This window comes from Sceloporus undulatus, chromosome 6 (genome assembly GCF_019175285.1).
Source record: "Sceloporus undulatus isolate JIND9_A2432 ecotype Alabama chromosome 6, SceUnd_v1.1, whole genome shotgun sequence".
NCBI classification, from domain to species: domain Eukaryota; kingdom Metazoa; phylum Chordata; class Lepidosauria; order Squamata; family Phrynosomatidae; genus Sceloporus; species Sceloporus undulatus.
Window position 1 is genome coordinate 17,727,082 of NC_056527.1, and position 16,763 is coordinate 17,743,844.

At 40.5% G+C, this 16,763-nt stretch overlaps 1 protein-coding gene across 5 annotated transcripts in view; it reads right to left on the minus strand.

The window, feature by feature from the left end:
- The window catches only part of CCNY (cyclin Y), a 121,985-nt gene that overhangs the window by 34,459 nt on the left and 70,763 nt on the right, over positions 1 to 16,763 (minus strand). For 3 of the 5 annotated variants that reach the window (XM_042475427.1, XM_042475426.1, XM_042475429.1), the window contains 2 exons: positions 15,103 to 15,177; positions 1,697 to 1,731 (listed from right to left, as the gene is read on the minus strand). In XM_042475427.1, coding sequence (XP_042331361.1) covers positions 1,697 to 1,731; positions 15,103 to 15,177 — 110 coding nt within the window. Of the gene's footprint in view, positions 1 to 1,696; positions 1,732 to 15,102; positions 15,178 to 16,763 lie in introns of those variants that run through there. The other 2 variants (XM_042475428.1, XM_042475430.1) reach the window with 2 other exon arrangements.

The window sequence follows — 16,763 nt, forward strand, 5'->3', positions numbered from 1 at the left end:
CACAGCCATTCATTCTGGCTTGGGAAATTCTGGGATCTTAGTAAAAAACTTTTCAGAACTCCTTACAATATGCAGTTTAACTCTGGGAGAGAGCTGCTGTTTCTATGTACAGAGAAAAGCAAGTGTGGGAAAGGAAAAGTTATATAGTCGCACACATGCGTGCACACATGCAGACACACATGATAGAAATACTTTTTCTAGTATGGCAGTAAGAAAAAAATAAATAGAGGAAGCTGTTTTCAAACATAGAAGTATACTGTATCTATCTAAAGGAAATTATTTTTCCCTAGGTAAACAAAACTATAGATATCTTACACCTGAAAAACATATGAACTATTATCAAAATACTAATCTTCCTCACTGGAGTTAAAATGGAAAGTTCTAATCACTTTATATTATGAAAGATTTCTGGAATTGAAGGGGGCGAAACAGAACACCAAATTGTACACCCTCAAACTATTTCATACTATCAATCACTAGGACCGTCATTTACAATAATTATACTACTTAACAACAGATTCTCAAGCACAAAATGTAAATATCAGGTCAAATTGACACACGAACACTGAACCAATGTGCTTTTTGTCAAAAACAGAAAGCTGCGGTACAAGTGGAAAAAAGTTTAACTTGCATATACTTGCATATCTATAGCTGAGTACAAAAACTGTGGAAAGCTCAAGCCCCATCTACAGAATAGTGGCACTAAACCAGGGGTAGGCAACCTGCGGCCCGCGGGCCGGATGCGGCCCGGCAAGGCCTTGGGACCGGCCCCCGCCTGGTCCTGCCGCCGATTGCCGCCGGAGCCTTTGGCCTATCAGGAGGAGGCAGGCAAGGGAGGCAAGCAGCAGGCAAGGGGAACAAGCGGCGGGCAAGGGGGCAATTGTCTATAGAAGCCTCCGAAACATGCATTTATATTAACATTTTTTAAAAATCAGCAAATTTTTTTACGTGTCCTCCATTTGAAAATTTTGTCCTATATTTATCCTGGTTTATTTATTTAATTAATTTTTAAAAGAAATTATTTAATTATTTATTTTTTGGCTTCGGCCCCCCCAGTTGTCTGAGGGACAGCAACCCGGCCCCCGGCTCAAAAAGGTTGCCTACCCCTGCACTAAACAATTGGATGATGGCCTGCTTAACAAGGCAACCCAATAGATTTTTCAAGTTTCTCTTTAATCACTCAGCCACATTCATGTTCATAAATCATGTACACATGTGTTCCCCCACATTCCTGAATTTATACAGATCTCGTGTTTCATCAGAAACAGTACAATTCCATGCTATCCAGATTCTTGATGAATTTAAGTAACCCACAGGCTGTAGATACTTTATGGCTTAAAGCAAAGACACCTGCCTCACCTCCATCCTGTTCTCATATCAAGAATCTTCACTTTCTTCCTCTGTTCTAGTATATGGATAAAAAAGGGGACACAAATAATGCAAATGCATTGCATCCCTAGGCTAAAAGCAATAGATTTTTCATGCTCCTTTGATTTCAGTATCATGTAAGCCCACTGCCACCAGCTGCTCCTGCTTTATAATACACAAAACCCATTCTCACTGTCTTCAAGAACTCGTTGTCCTTCCGTTGATCGTACAGTTAGGATAGCTAATTTACTTGCAAAACAGAATTTCAGATTTAATCATGTATACCAAAAAACATGCTATTCAGCCAGAGTGGGTTTTTTTCACTTACGTGGTTTATATAGAGACTCTTCCGCTTTTCTCTCACTGTGAAAACATAAAAATGTTGTTAAAATGCTGTATGATTTGATCCCAGTTAATCTTTTTGCAGAATCTATATCAGAACTAAAAAAAACTACACCCTTTGTGAAACATTTCTATCAAAAAAAGAGTGGGGGAAGACACAACAACAAATGACATATATTGGGGGCAGAGTAAGGTCATATTCTGAATTTAACTTTAAATTCACTGTCTTATGGCCAATTAATAATGGGATACTCATCATATGCAACTTAATACAAGATGTACTGAAATTCTGCTTCCTAAATCAAAACCATCTTAAGGTAATGCAGTCTTTCCAAAATTTTGGTCCACCAAGTATTTTGGACTTCAGCTCCTAAAAGCCCTAGCTAGTTAGGCCAACAATCAGGAATTCTGGGACCTGAAGTCCAAAACATTTGGAGGATCAAAGTTTGGGAAACACTGGTGTAACGGTTCTGTTGTTCCATTTGATCAACAATCAGCTTCTAGGATCACAAAAGCATTTAATATGCTTGATTGGCACTTACCGCTCAAGCATGTTTTAATAGGGCTAACACAGTTATAGGTAATGGATGGCAAGGATATTTATTAATGTCCAAACTTTAGATGGAATATTTCTGTTTAGTGGAAAGTTAAACCAAACCTTCTAGTTTCAAGAGCAAAGAATAATCATTCTCCCAAGCACTGGACATGCAAGTACATCACAGTTTCATTCTAACATCGCCTTTGGCTCAATCTGCACCCTGAAGACTTAAAATGCCCATCAATGCCAATCCATTTAATAGCTGGTGAAGATGTACTATTGCCAATATTCCAGATGTACTAAAATTCACATGCATGTAAGAATTTTCCCTGGCCAAGAATTCTCAGACAAATCCTATTCTATTTGGCACTGCTTACAAAGCACAAAGTGACCTCAGAAAAGTGTAAACCAAATACAATAATTATCTGTTTTATTTAGGTGACAAGAACACTTGATCAAAAATGTGACGCCTTACCAAAACAAAAAACTCAGGGATTAATTAAATGAAACTGAGCAGGTTTAGAGTTTAGGTTGAAAAGTTCAGATGGCAAGCTTCTGCTAATTTTCTCTGTTAATTTCTTTTCCCTGAAAAAGCACTGCAACTTTTTTGTGTGTGTTTAAGTCAACAAGTAGGATGGCAGCCAAGGTTCCTTAATTTGCTTTATTTTTTAAAGCCCAGTGACCCATCTTAACATTTGAAAGAAAAGTCAACTGTTTGTGTTTTTTTTTTAAAATAAGAGTATGGAAGAATAAATTAGGGAGCTTTAAAATAATTTAAAAATAAAACAAAAAGTATTTCATGTTATTGTGTTTTTCTGCCACTTTTTTTGCAGCACGTAAGAGATAGATTTAGTAGCAGACTTCAAAAGGACAAAAGGCAATATCCTTGAGTTAATAATTACACATCAATTACAACCTCTTGCACTTAGATAGCTTGTAAATAATTTAGTACAGAAATAAAATATATGTTTCTCCCCAACCCATAAAATGAGAACTAGATTCTCCTTAGGGGTGGGGTTGAAGCTATACTAGCAGTAAAAAAAAACATACAATCTCAGCAGCTCAGGAAATGTAGGTGGGCAGAGACTGTATTTAAAGCAAACAGGAATAAAGACAAACCAAAGCAAATGAGGCTTTTCCACAGTTCTACTAGTGTAATTCATCCCATTACCATGTTAGTTTGCCACTACATACCATTCATTTTTAACACATGTGCATAGCTGCAGGTTTTAATATGCCCAAACACAAATATATCTCTGAATGCTGGTTCATTTGTAGGCAGAATTCAAAGTGTTGGTTATGGCCTATGCATCCCATACAACTTAACTTCAGACTACCTGGGCCCCATTCACACTACGGAAATAACCCGGTGTGAAACTGTGTTATTTCCACAATGTTCCCACTGGCCCCAAATGCACCCAGCGCTGTTTGCGGGGTGGGGGGCACAGAATAACCAGCTTAACCTGGTGTATTCGACACTAAGTCCTTTAGCGCTTCTTTTTTAAATGTCTGGAGCAATATAGATCTTCGGTAGAGTGAGTACGCTAACAAATTAATCAGGATCATCGGGATCGTTCCTGGACATGGAGGCACCTCCATGTTATGTTGAGCAAAGCAGCACATGTGTGAATGCTGGAGAAATTTGGTTGCATTAAATGTAGTGGGAACATTGATCCTGTATTGCATCACCACGGAGATTTGGATCTCCACGGGACAAAAACCTAAGTGTGAATGCCCCCCTGAAAGACATATATATATATATATATATATATATATATATATATATATATAGGCTGTCATTTATTCCCCAGATCCAGGCCACCGCCAAGGCCTGTAGATTCTTTCTCCACAACATTGCCAAGATCCCTCCATTCCTCTCAGCCTCTACTGCCAAGACTCTGGTCCATGCCCTAGTGGTTTCACAACTAGATTATTGTAACTTCCTTCTGACAGGGCTTCCTCTTTCACACCTCCATCCTTTAATCTCTGTTCAGTATTCAGCTGCCCATATTGTCACATCCGCTCGCCGCTTTGACCATGTTTCTCCTCTTTTCTCCTCCCTTCATTGGCTCCCCTTCCCCTTCTGCATCCGGTACAAGCTTTTGTTATTGACTTTCAAAGCCCTCCATGGATTGGCCCCTCCTTACTTATCTGACCTTCTTTCTCCTTACATCCCTACTCGCACCCTCCGCTCTGGTAGTCAAGGTCTCCTGTCACAGTGTAGGACTACCACTGCCCCCTCCCAAATTCGTCCTTTCTCGCTTGCTGCCCCTTACTCCTGGAACCTTCTTACCTCACATGCACACCTCATCACTTCTCTACCCAGTTTCAAAACTGAGTTAAAGACTATATTGTTTAGAGAAGCATTCCCAGAGGTGAGCCCCTCTCTGACCCAGGAAGCCTCCTTTTAAGCATCCATTAAGAGGCCAAGCCCTTCCTCCAGTCCATCTGCCTTGGTCCAGGCCTCTGAAGTGGAGAAGAACTGCTGGACCTGATCCCATTCCCCACCACCACTCCCTTCTCCTTTTGTGTCGTGTCTTCTTAGATTGTAAGCCTGAGGGCAGGGAACCGTCTAACTAAAAGATTGCATGTACAGCGCTGTGTAAATTTACAGCGCTATATAAATAAAGGTTAATAATAATAATAATAATAATAATAATAATAATAATAATAATATATCCCTATATTAATATAGTTGCAGTTATGAAGGCCTGGGGAGGGGGGAATGGAAGCATTAAGAGAAAAAGCCCAGATTTTTAATTCCTTTTTCCCAAAAGTTTTTTTTCTCTCATAAAAAGTAGAAAAGAAAGTTGGGGGGGGGGGTGTTAAAAATTGAAAAATGGATTTTGGAATATATTTTTTTAGAATGATGAACATGTTTAAGATGCTGATGTACTTACTCCTCCAAACTGATTTTTAAAAACTATGAGAGGAAGACATTTATGTGAGACACTTCACAGTACCACATCAGTGCTACTACTTCTATACTTTTTCTGGGAATGAATGTTTTACATCTGCTTGATACTATGGAAGACTAGAGGAAGCAAAAAAAATATTCAGTTTTACAAATGCTGGTAGTTTCTTCTCTTTCTATTGGCTTATGCTTGCTCCTAATAAAGTGAGAAAAACAAAGAAGTTCCTTACAATATAGGAAAATGCAACAACATTTGCAATAAAAATAACAATTTGAAAAAGTAAACAACTATTATGTAACTGAACTATATTTTGAATGTAACAAACTTAATAATTTTATGCCAAATTGAAATGTATAATTGTACCATATTATATTTATAATACATTTTATGGTCCTCAAGTAACAAAGTAAAGTATGTTAGTATCACTTTATTCCAAATCATGAGAAAATTTCCATTTTAAAAAATGTGTGTTGGGGTGGGGGGTGGGGAGATTCCCCTATGGCTTCAAACATTTCTAGAAATTTTACATCTCTTGGTACAGCACACCCTTGGCTTTCGCAGGGGATCCATTCCACCCCCCCCCCCGCGCATAAGCCAAATAGCATGCATGCTCAAGTCCCATTCAAGTGAATGGGGCTCGTGCATGTGCGCGGCTTTGCATGTATGCTCAAAGCCGTGTATAACTGTATTTACCATTTCATCGGAGTAGTGCACCCGCTCTGAATTTTGAGTTTTAAAGGAGCTGTCCTAAGTGCTGAACCTATTTTAGAGATACTGTTCAGCACCTTGGATAGCTACTTTCAAATCTGGTCCAAGAGGTGAAGCAGATGGGCAAAATAAAGTGGCTTCCAGCCACTTTGAAGGCAGAGAGTTTATATAACACAGACCTCCAAAGCAAGTAGAAAGTGAAACAAAGCCATGCTCCAAGGCTAAAAACCGGAGCAAAAAGAAGCTGGGATACTCCGGCTTAACGTGAAAAATGTGCATCTTTGTACTTGCATATAAACAGCCAGTGTGGAGCTGCAGCATAGCAAAGAAAGGGAAGTGTGACAAGTCCAATAGATGTAATTACAATGTACACAAATTAGTCCAACAAGGGGGTACTAGGTGATGGGGGGTTAAGGGGGCATGTATAGGGAGCCTCAATGATTGTGCCTTGCCAATGTATCCTCGCACATGAATGCATCAATGCATTGTACTGGCGGCACATTGCACATGCGACTGTAGCTGATCAAAAGAGTAGCCAGCCAATGAAATGGTATCTGGACAGGATGTGGAAGGTACTTGGAGATTGCAGGAGGTGTGTATGTGAGATGGTGCACACGAATTATGGAGAGGCACCAAAAAAAACCTATCCAGCACCAGAGCTTGATGCCGCACTTTGTGATTTGCCTGTGGGTGTTTGGTGGACTTTAGGAAAAAGCAGGATCAAGCCAGTTTTTCCCACCCCTCTGGCTCCAGAACAGATTTTTCATCCAGTGACATGGAAGCCACAAACTGGCACAGTGATAAGTTACTGAGCTAAAAAGGGGCAGTGATGTAAAAAAACTAGCCTTTAAATGGAATCTAATCTTTCCACAGGTGCATTAACAGATTGCGCCCCTTCAAAGAGAATAGGGAAAGGGAAGAATAAATACTGGTAGCACACAAATAACCTGGGAGATTTTTCATTTCAATTCATTAATATTTGGGGGAAAGCATGCAGCAGTAAATATCACAGCCTAACCACACCACCCTAAAATTGCTCCAAAGCTGATGACCACCATAAATTAATCCAGAAAACGTGGGATGTATAAAATAACATGGGAGAAATGAGCAGCCATGTCATTAGAACTATCCGTTTATTAAGGGAAGAGATGCCCTAAGCCTCACTGAATCAACAGAGCTGGGCAGTGCAAGGTCCTCAGAATAATATAGCAGACGTTCTCAATGGAAAGCATCAGCCAAAGCTCCTATTTCTGGTTATAGCTCCGTTTCACATATTACTTTGCCACTAGCAAATTCACCTAACTAGCTTATTCTGGGACTTCAGATGAGATCGTAATATACTGTCTCCTTTTCTGTGAACAGCTATTCAGATATATACTGAATTTGTACCTAACACCAGAGCCTACTTGCCAACTGCTCTTCTTTGGCTCTACCATGCTACTGATCTTATTTTGGAAATAGAACTTCACAACTTTGTAAGCATGGCCTATTTTTAAAAATTCTGAACACTGTTTTGGGAGAGAAAGGCTGCATGACAATAAAAATGTTCCATCTTATGTGAAGATATGAGCTGTAATCCAGAGAATCAGAAGTGTACATACACTATAGTCTCTGAATATCACAAAAAGGAACCCTGGAATATGTCAGAAAACATAATCTTGCCACAATGAAGCTTCCTATTTATTTATTTTGTGTATTTATGCTACACTTTACAAGTTACAAAATACTTGTAATTAAAATTAAAGGCCTTGCAATTAAAATTAAAACAAGTTTATAGACACAAATTCATGCAAATCTTTCCACCATAGCATCTCTTACAACACAACAAGGTCATCTGGCAGTTGGTCAAAGTAGCTGCAGCTACTTTTGCTGGTTTTTTCTATCCCAGAATGCTCTGGGACCCAACATAATTTAATATGAAGTGGCTTTACTTGGCGTTTCTTCACTTTTTGGGGCACTGCTGCCTGGCCCCCAGTATTAACTGGCTTAATAGGCTTATTAGAGAGAAAGGGGAGATGAGGCAGCAGGCAGTGGGAAGCAACAGGGATGGCAGCTGTTCAGAGATTCACTCAGCAGAAAAGTGCCAAGCAAAGTACTGTATATGTAGGAGTGGCTGTGATCTTCATTTTCTGATGAGCCCATAGGCATTTTTGGGTCAGAAATTAGAAGGCAGCATGTTCAGAGCTCTTTCTGCACTGACACCAGGCACAGATATATGTATAAAAAATAGAGGAATGTGTAACTATGTTTGCCAAAGTAATTATGAATCCACATGGGATAATACATATATCAGGGAAACTGAGCTAGCTCAGTTTCCCTAATATATGTATTATTTCTTGTCTAGTCTGATCTCATGCTTCCTTGACTACTGACTGATAGTCTCAGGCCTGACTTCCCTTTCTTCCCATCTTCCTCTTCCTACAATCTTTTTCTTAGTCATATAGCTGTAGACCTCCCTTCTCTAACTATCAGACGTGGATTTTTCTTAAGAAAAACTTTACCAGCCTTTAAAAAGTTCTTTGATACTGATTCCAAGCAGCTGGATTCAACATAAAGTCAACAGTAAGGACATACTGATGTGCAAGGACTCAATAGTGCAAGGTACCATTTGAAGCACATATTTCTGACAAACCTATTATAGAGACAACATGGTTGTCATTTATTATACACAAAAGCTTGCAAGAGCCACATTGGGAAGGCAGAGGGAACTCACATCACTCAAACCCAACACTACAGACTGAATAAGGGAACAGTAAATTAATTTCCCTCCCTTGATTAGATCAAGAGGCATTCTGAAGCAAACACCATTAATTTCCAGGGAAGGTAAAATCAGACTAATAAATGATGATGCTCAGCACCACTGATCAATGAACCCAAGGAGGATGTCTGAGCTTTATTTTAGTGTGCAGCCTCCAAGGATGACAATACAAATCAAGAACTGCAGCTTTGGAGAACGAACATATTTAGTGTGGGCTTCTCCAGTTAATCTAACTTGTTGAAAAATTATTCCCAACATTTTCTTTTCATCATTCTTGCCTATTTTCCAAATAAGATGACATTTACAACATAAACTTATGTATATGTATATATAACTTATATTACAGAGTGGCAAGAAGAAGCCAGACATAGTCAGACACGCATTCTAGACTTTAGGAGAGCTGATTTCAATAAATTTGGAGAAATACTGGGGGGTAATCCCATGGTCAGGTATACTAAAAGAGAAGGGAGTTCAAGATGGATGGGCGTTTCTCAAATGGGAGATACTGAAGGTACAAATTAAAACAGTTCCAGTGAGGAAGAAAAATGAGAGGTGTCTCAAGAAACCAGGATGGATGACGATGGAACTTTCAACTGAGCTAACTTTTAAATGGAACATGTATAAGAAATGGAAAAATGGGGAAATCACCAAAGAGGAATTCAAATAACTAGCTAGCACATGTTGGGGTAAAGTCAGAAAAGCTAAAGCGCAGAATGAACTCAGGCTTGCTAGAGAGGTTAAGAACAATAAAAAGGGCTTTTTGGGGTATGTCCACAGCAAAAGGAAGAAGGAGGAAATGGTAGGGCCACTGTGTGGAGAAGATGGCAAAATGCTAACAGGGGAAAGGGAAAAGGCAGAATTACTCAACACCTTTTTTGCTTCAGTCTTCTCAGAAAAGGCAAAGGGTGTTCAACCTGAGGATAATGGCGCAGAGGACAGAATAGGGGAATTTCAGCACAGAGTAAGTAAGGAGATAGTAGCTTGTTAAACTAAATGAATGAAAGTCTCCAGGACCAGATGAACTACACCCAACGGTATTAAAAGAAGTGGCAAATGTAATATCGGAGCCATTGGCAATAATCTTTGAGAATTCCTGGAGAACAGGAGAAATCCCAGAAGACTGGAGGAGGGCAGATGTTGTCCCCATCTTCAAAAAAGGGAAAAAAGAGGATCCCAACAATTATCGTCCAGTTAGTCAGACATCAATACTAGGAAAGATTCTGGAGCAGATAATTAAACAGACTCTGCAAACATCTAGAAGGCAATTCCATAACCACAAAAAGTCAACATGTATTTCAGAGAAACAAGTCATACCAGAGAAATCTTATCTCTTTTTTTTAAATAAAATTAGCAGCTTGATAGATAAAGGGAATGCTAAGGATATAGTATATCTTGATTTCAGTAAGGAATTTGACAAAGTTCCCCATGACATTCTTGCAAACAAGCTGATAAAATGTGGGCTAGACAATGTAACTGTTACATGGATTTGTAATTGGTTCCTTTCCATCCTGGAGAGGAGTGTCCAGTGAGGTGCCACAGGGTTCTGTCCTGCGCCCAGTGCTATTCAACATCTTTATTAATGACTTGGATGTCAGAATTGGGGGCATACTTATCAAATCTGCAGATGACATCAAATTAAGAGGAGTAATTAATACCCCAGAGGAGAGGATCAAAATTCAAAATGACCTGAATGGACTAGAAAGCTGGGCCAAAGCTAACAAAATGAGCTTCAGCAAGGAGAAATGTAAGGTACTGCACTTAGGATGGAAAAACGAAATGCATAGATATAGGATGGGGGACACCTGGCTGAACGAGACTACATGTGAAAGGGATCTAGGAGTCCAAGTAGACCACAAGTTGAACATGTGTCAACAGTGCCATGCGGCAGCAAAAAAAGCCAATGCGATTTTAGGCTGCATCAATAGAAGTATAGTGTCTAGGTCAAGGGAAGTAATAGTGCCACTCTATTCTGCTCTGGTCAGGCCCCACCTGGAATACTGTGTCCAGTTCTGGACACCACAATTCAAAAAGGACATTGAGAAACTGGAGCGTGTCCAAAGGAGGGTGACTAAAATACTTCCACCTCAACATTAGGAGGAACTTCCTGACAGTAAGGGCTGTTCGACAGCGGAACACACTCCCTCGGAGTGTAGTGGAGTCTCCTTCCTTGGGGGTCTTTAAACAGTGGCTGGATGGCCATCTATCAGGGTTGCTTTGATTGAGAGTTGCACAGTAGGGGGTTGGACTGGATGGCCCTTGTGGTCTCTTCCAACTCTATGATTCTACAATTCAAGTCCAGTAGAGAAAGTGTGGTAGATCTCCTTTCAAATCTTTGCTTGGTCTTTAACTGGACTCAAATTAGCTTACTTGCTGTTCACCGCTATGTTCTTTGGAATAGCGGTATATAAATAAAACAAATTATTATTATTATTAATTATTATTAAATATGAGCAAGTAACTTTCTATTAGGCCACAACAGAGCAAGCTACATTACAGGTTTGTATTAACTATGCATGAAAGGCAAACTAGACATTACACTGAAAGCCAAACTACATATTACACTGAATGTGTGATCACATTTAATGTTTCTGTAGTTTACTGTTGTAATAATTCTCCTAAAGTAGTCACTGTGGGGGATCAAGACTACAAGTTACACAACAGTGACAAAGTTTCCCACCCACTCCAGTTTGCTATTTAGTGCGGGAGTGAAGCTGCTATTGGCATTATTAGTAGCGCTATTTCCACAGCCAGTAGCAACTAGAGAGGAGTGTCATTGTTGGAGTCATAAAATAAATTAAAAAATATTTTTAAAGGATTTAAAAACTATTTGTCATAGACCCAATTTCTCACTCTACCTGCCTCACACTGAGATATTTCAAAAATTAAGTCCCACCCCACCATGCAGGTACTTAACAAGGCAACAAAAACACAATAAATGCAGTAATACATTTAGCATAACATGTAATCTCACACTAAACACATTCATAAATGTAAACAATGGAATTAAATATTAAGTGAAACATTTAAGGACTGGAAGAAAATCTGCATGCCATCAAGCTTTCCTCGGCAGACATATCTGACAATAATGAATTCTGTATATAGAGTGGACCCTTCCCATTCATGCAGTTTTGGGTTGGGGCTTCTTCTCCGTGGATGGCAAAAAACACAGATGGTCACTCCCCATATTATTCAATGGTGGCGATATGCAGATGGGAAGCATTAGTGTGCCCATGTACACATGCCACTAATGGATAATAAGAGGCATGACAATCTGCAGACTGCCAGCCCACCAATATGGAGGGTTCATTGCATTTGATATTAAAGAACACCATTCTTTGGCAGTTTTCTTGGTTCTCAACAAACATTCAAGCATCACATCCTTCAACATTTCCATTATGAAAGCCAGGACACAAGTGTCCAACCAACATCAGTCTGTGGTCAATTTAGAAAAGTTAGGAAGAATACACAAGCTAGGAGAGGCTGGAGCAGTTTGTTTTTACCTGAGCCTAGTGGGAACAGCAAGATTCTGTTCCCTCATCTCTTCTCTCCCCACTGAGTTACCTGGGACCCACCTATTTTAAAATTTTGAATTCAGTTTGTAGCAACTGAAGTAAGCTGAAGACAAAGGGAGAAAGTGGGAGAAAGAGAGAGAAACTGGGACATTTTAAAAGCAGCTGAAAAAGCACAACAGACAATTAGGACTATTCCTGTCAGGACAGTTGGAGAATATGAGATACTTAGGTTTTTTTCCCCATAGCCTTTCAAAAGATTTATATGATGTAAGATACAAATTCCATGTTACAATGCATCCATTTCAAAATACTTAACTGTGTACACATGTTTGTGTAACAGAAACAGATTAATGTAGAGGAACATATGGAAAATTTGGAGTAAACTCAGTATTAGTTCATTATGAATGAACATTCTCACAGTACTTGATCAATAAAACAGACACACAAAAGCGGTCCTGAAACTAAGATATACCATATATATCTGGGTGTATAAGACGACCCCCAACTTTTGAGAAGATTTTCCTGGGTTAAAAAGTAGTGTTATACGCCAGAAAATACAGCATGTTTGCCTGAAAACCACTGACAATACTAGTGGTTTTTTACTGTTGCACAACGTTAAAGAGAGACTATTTTATCTCTATGAAGCAACATCATTCCACCGTGGAGGGAAATGTGGCCTATGGGTCACATACAACCCACGTACCCAACCTTTTTTCCTACCCCCCCAGCCCCTTCCAAGCTGCCAAATGTCAAAAATGGGGGAGGATCATCTGAAACAAGTCAATTGTTCCTCTTGGAGAGATAGGAGCTTGTGAATACCGAGGACGTGGACAAGATCCTTGGAAACGTGAAGAAGACAACATGTCAGCTCGATCCCTGCCCATCATGGCTGGCCGTCCAGGGGGGTGATGCCTCGATGGCATTTCTCAGAGATGTCATCAATGCATCCCTTAGGGAAGGTTGTTTTCCAACTTGCTTAAAGGAGGCGGTTGTTAGACCACTCCTGAAAAAACCTTCCCTGGACCCCCTGGATATGAAGAACTACAGGCCTGTATCCCATCTGCCATTTTTGAGCAAGGTGATTGAGAGGGCTGTCGCTCTTCAACTCCAAGTCATCTTGGATGAAACCGATTATCTAGACCCATTTCAAACCGGCTTCAGGACGGGATATGGGGTAGAGACTGCCATGGTTGCTCTGGCTGACGATCTTCGTCTCTAGGCATTGACAGAGGAAGTGTGACCCTGTTGGTGCTTCTAGACCTCTCAGCGGTCTTTGATACAATAGATCACGACATCCTCTTGGAACACCTGGGAGAGTTAGGAATCGGTGGCACTGCACTCCAGTGGTTCCGGTCCTTCCGGGTAGATTCCAGAGGGTGATGCTCAGGGACAGTTGCTCCTCGAAAACGGAGCTTAAATGTGGCGTCCCTCAAGGCGCCATACTGTCCCCGATGCTATTCAACATTTATATGAAGCCACTGGGGGAAATCATTCGCAGACATGGGGCAGGGTGTTATCAGCACGCTGATGGCACCCAAATATATTTCTCCATGTCCTGATCAGCAGCTATGACAACAGATGGCATTTCTCCCCTCAATCAGCGTCTTGAAGCGGTAATGGGCCGGATGAGGAAAAACAAGCTCAGGCTGAATCCAGACAAAACGGAGGTACTTACAGTAGGGGCCCCCAAACCAGGTATAGGGTTGCAACCTCCAGTCCTAGATGGGGTCACACTCTCCACAAAGGACTGTGTTCCCAGTCTGGGGGTGCTCCTAGATCCGTCACTTCACATGAGAAATCAGGTGAATGCGGCGATCAGGAGTGCCTGTTATCAGCTTCGGCTGATACGCCAGCTGCGCCCTTTCCTGGAAGTAAAAGACCTAGAAACTGTTCTACATTCACTGGTAACTTCACGACTTGATTTCTGTAATGCGCTCTACATGGGGCTACCCTTGTGCCTAATCCGAAAACTTCAACTAGTGCAAAATATGACAGCCAGGCTGGTTGCCGGAAAAACTAGGAGTGACCGAATAACACCCATCTTAAAATCTCTTCACTGGCTGCCTATTAGTTTCCGGGCACAGTACAAGGTGCTGGTTATAACCTTTAAAGCCCTACATGGCTTGGGTCCAACCTATTTGAGGGATCGCCTGCTTCCATATAATCCGCCCCACACCCTCAGGTCCTCTGGGAGGAATCTATTGCAGCCTTTAAAAACCAGATTAACCTCCCAGAGGGCCTTCTCTGCAATTGCTCCCAGTCTATGGAACGGTCTGCCAGACGAGATCCGTCAAATTGCCAGCTCAGACAGCTTTAAAAAAGCTGCCAAGACGGATCTCTTTCGGCAGGCCTTTCCTGAATAAAAGTGCCCGGCCACAGAATGACTGCCCCCCACATCATGTATCAGCCCACCGCTCTGTCCTCGCTGTATTTTATTGTGTTTTTAATAGATGTTTTAATTGTAATTTGTTTAATCCTGTTTTAAGGGGGGGGGGAATTTGGGACATAAATTTGTAAATGTGGATTTTAACATGTTGTAGCCTCTTTGATTGTCCTGTCACAGAAAAGCAGGATATAAATAAAAGTTTTATTATTATTTATTTATTTATGTGCAGCAGGTTACTTCATTTTACTCCTTATCTCTGAAACCCCAAAAACCAGCAATCTGAAGGGATTTTTGGTCATGTCGACATTGAGATTTGGGGGTGATGTATCCCAGAAGGGGAGTGTACACAGTTGCCCACCCTGTTCAACGTACTTAGATTTTTAAAAAAGTTCTCTATAAATAAAAATAAATCACAAGAAGTCTCCCTCCTATCCTAAACATGTTTATTGGAATTAAGTCATGAACAAAAAATCTTCAAAAAGCCACAGGTGTATTAAGCGCGCCTACAGTAGCATATTCTTTAACTACTCACAAGTAATTTCTCCTGCAACAACAGGACAAAACTAGTTACTTACCATCTGTTTGAGATTTGCTGAGGAATATTGTGCTGGCTCTTGGGTGATCTGAAGGGTTGAATTCCATGTTCAGATCTGGAAAGAGAAGAGGGAAAGAGAGAAGGCTATCAACAGTGTTGTTGATTATCAAAATTAAATTTTATGTTTATAACCACACATTCATCCATTCAGCTGTACCCAAAACTAAAGTGTCTGTTCCCACAATCTAATTTTCTTAAATCAAAAATCAGTTTAGCTATTATATTTCAGTGTGTTTTGTTGATGTAAGATTTCTTGTGCCTCAACATACAGACAACATAATATGCAAGTACTTGATACAAAGACATCACTTACTGTCTGTTCTACAATGCCAGATCCATTAAGGTGAACCAGTACAGTGATAAAACTATAGCACCCAACTATCATGAGAGACCTCTGTGTCTAAAACTGAAAACAGCCATTAAGCTTATTGGGACATGAAACTTATTGTAATCCCAACTCAACTAGAACCATTGAATCAATTATGGAATGATGAATAAAATTTAAGATCAACTCTGCTGTCTCTCTCTGCCCATGATGTGAGATGCAGCCTATTGATGAGAACCATCTCCCTGAGGTGTCCTCAAATCTTCCTCTTTGAGGTACAGGTGGAAGATGGAAAGGGAAGAAGAATTTCGTTTTACCCTGTTCTTCTTGCTTCCCTTACACTTGTCCTGGGGGCAACTGGAGGTAGAGTAGATAAGGAGAAATCTGGCCTGAATGGTTTGCTTCTTCACATTCCCTTCTCTCTGGCTTTGGTCCCAAGCTACAGAGGAGGTTACTTGAGTTTCGTCAGCCACTCTCCCAGCCTGTGATCTGCTGTCAAATGAGGACAGCACAATGTTTTCAGCAGTCACTCAGACTGGAAGATTCTAGAAATCATAGTTGAAATAAGTAACTTTCCTCAGCTCTCTTCCTATTCTCTGGCCTCTACCTGTTTTAAGGTCCAACATGTCCACATACAGCACACCCATGCCTCAGTAATAGCAAAAAATATTATTATTAAACTTTGTTTCAAAAATGCAATAGCAATTTTTTGTGTGGGGGGGCAAGCAGAGGAAAGAGAAATCCTTTTTTTTATTTGCATTACCTACTTAAAAGTAATGACCAATTCAGTACAGACGTTATTAATCTAAAGCAGGATGAAAAGCTTCTTAAAGCTTGTACACACGAAGTTGATAACTGCCCATTTTTCTTAATGTCTCCTTGCCACCCCCACAATATTACCAAGAGCAAAAACAAAGTCTGAACATGAGTCAACAGTGCGATGTGGCAGCTAACAAGGCCAATGCGATTTTAGGCTGCATCAATAGAAGTATCGTGTCTAGATCAAGGGAAGTAATAGTGCCACTATATTTTGCTCTGGTCAGGTCCCACCTGGAATATTGTGTCCAGTTCTGGGCACCAAAATTCAAAAAGGACATTGAGAAACTGGAGCGTGTCCAAAGGAGGGCGACTAAAATGGTGAAAGGTCTGGAAACCATGTCCTATGAGGAACGCCTTAGGGAGCTGGGTATGTTTAGCCTGGAGAAAAGAAGGTTAAGAGGTGATATGATAGCCTTGTTTAAATATTTGAAGGGATTATTGAGGAGGGAGCAAGCTTGTTTTCTGCTGCCCAGCGACTAGGACCCGGAGCAATGGAG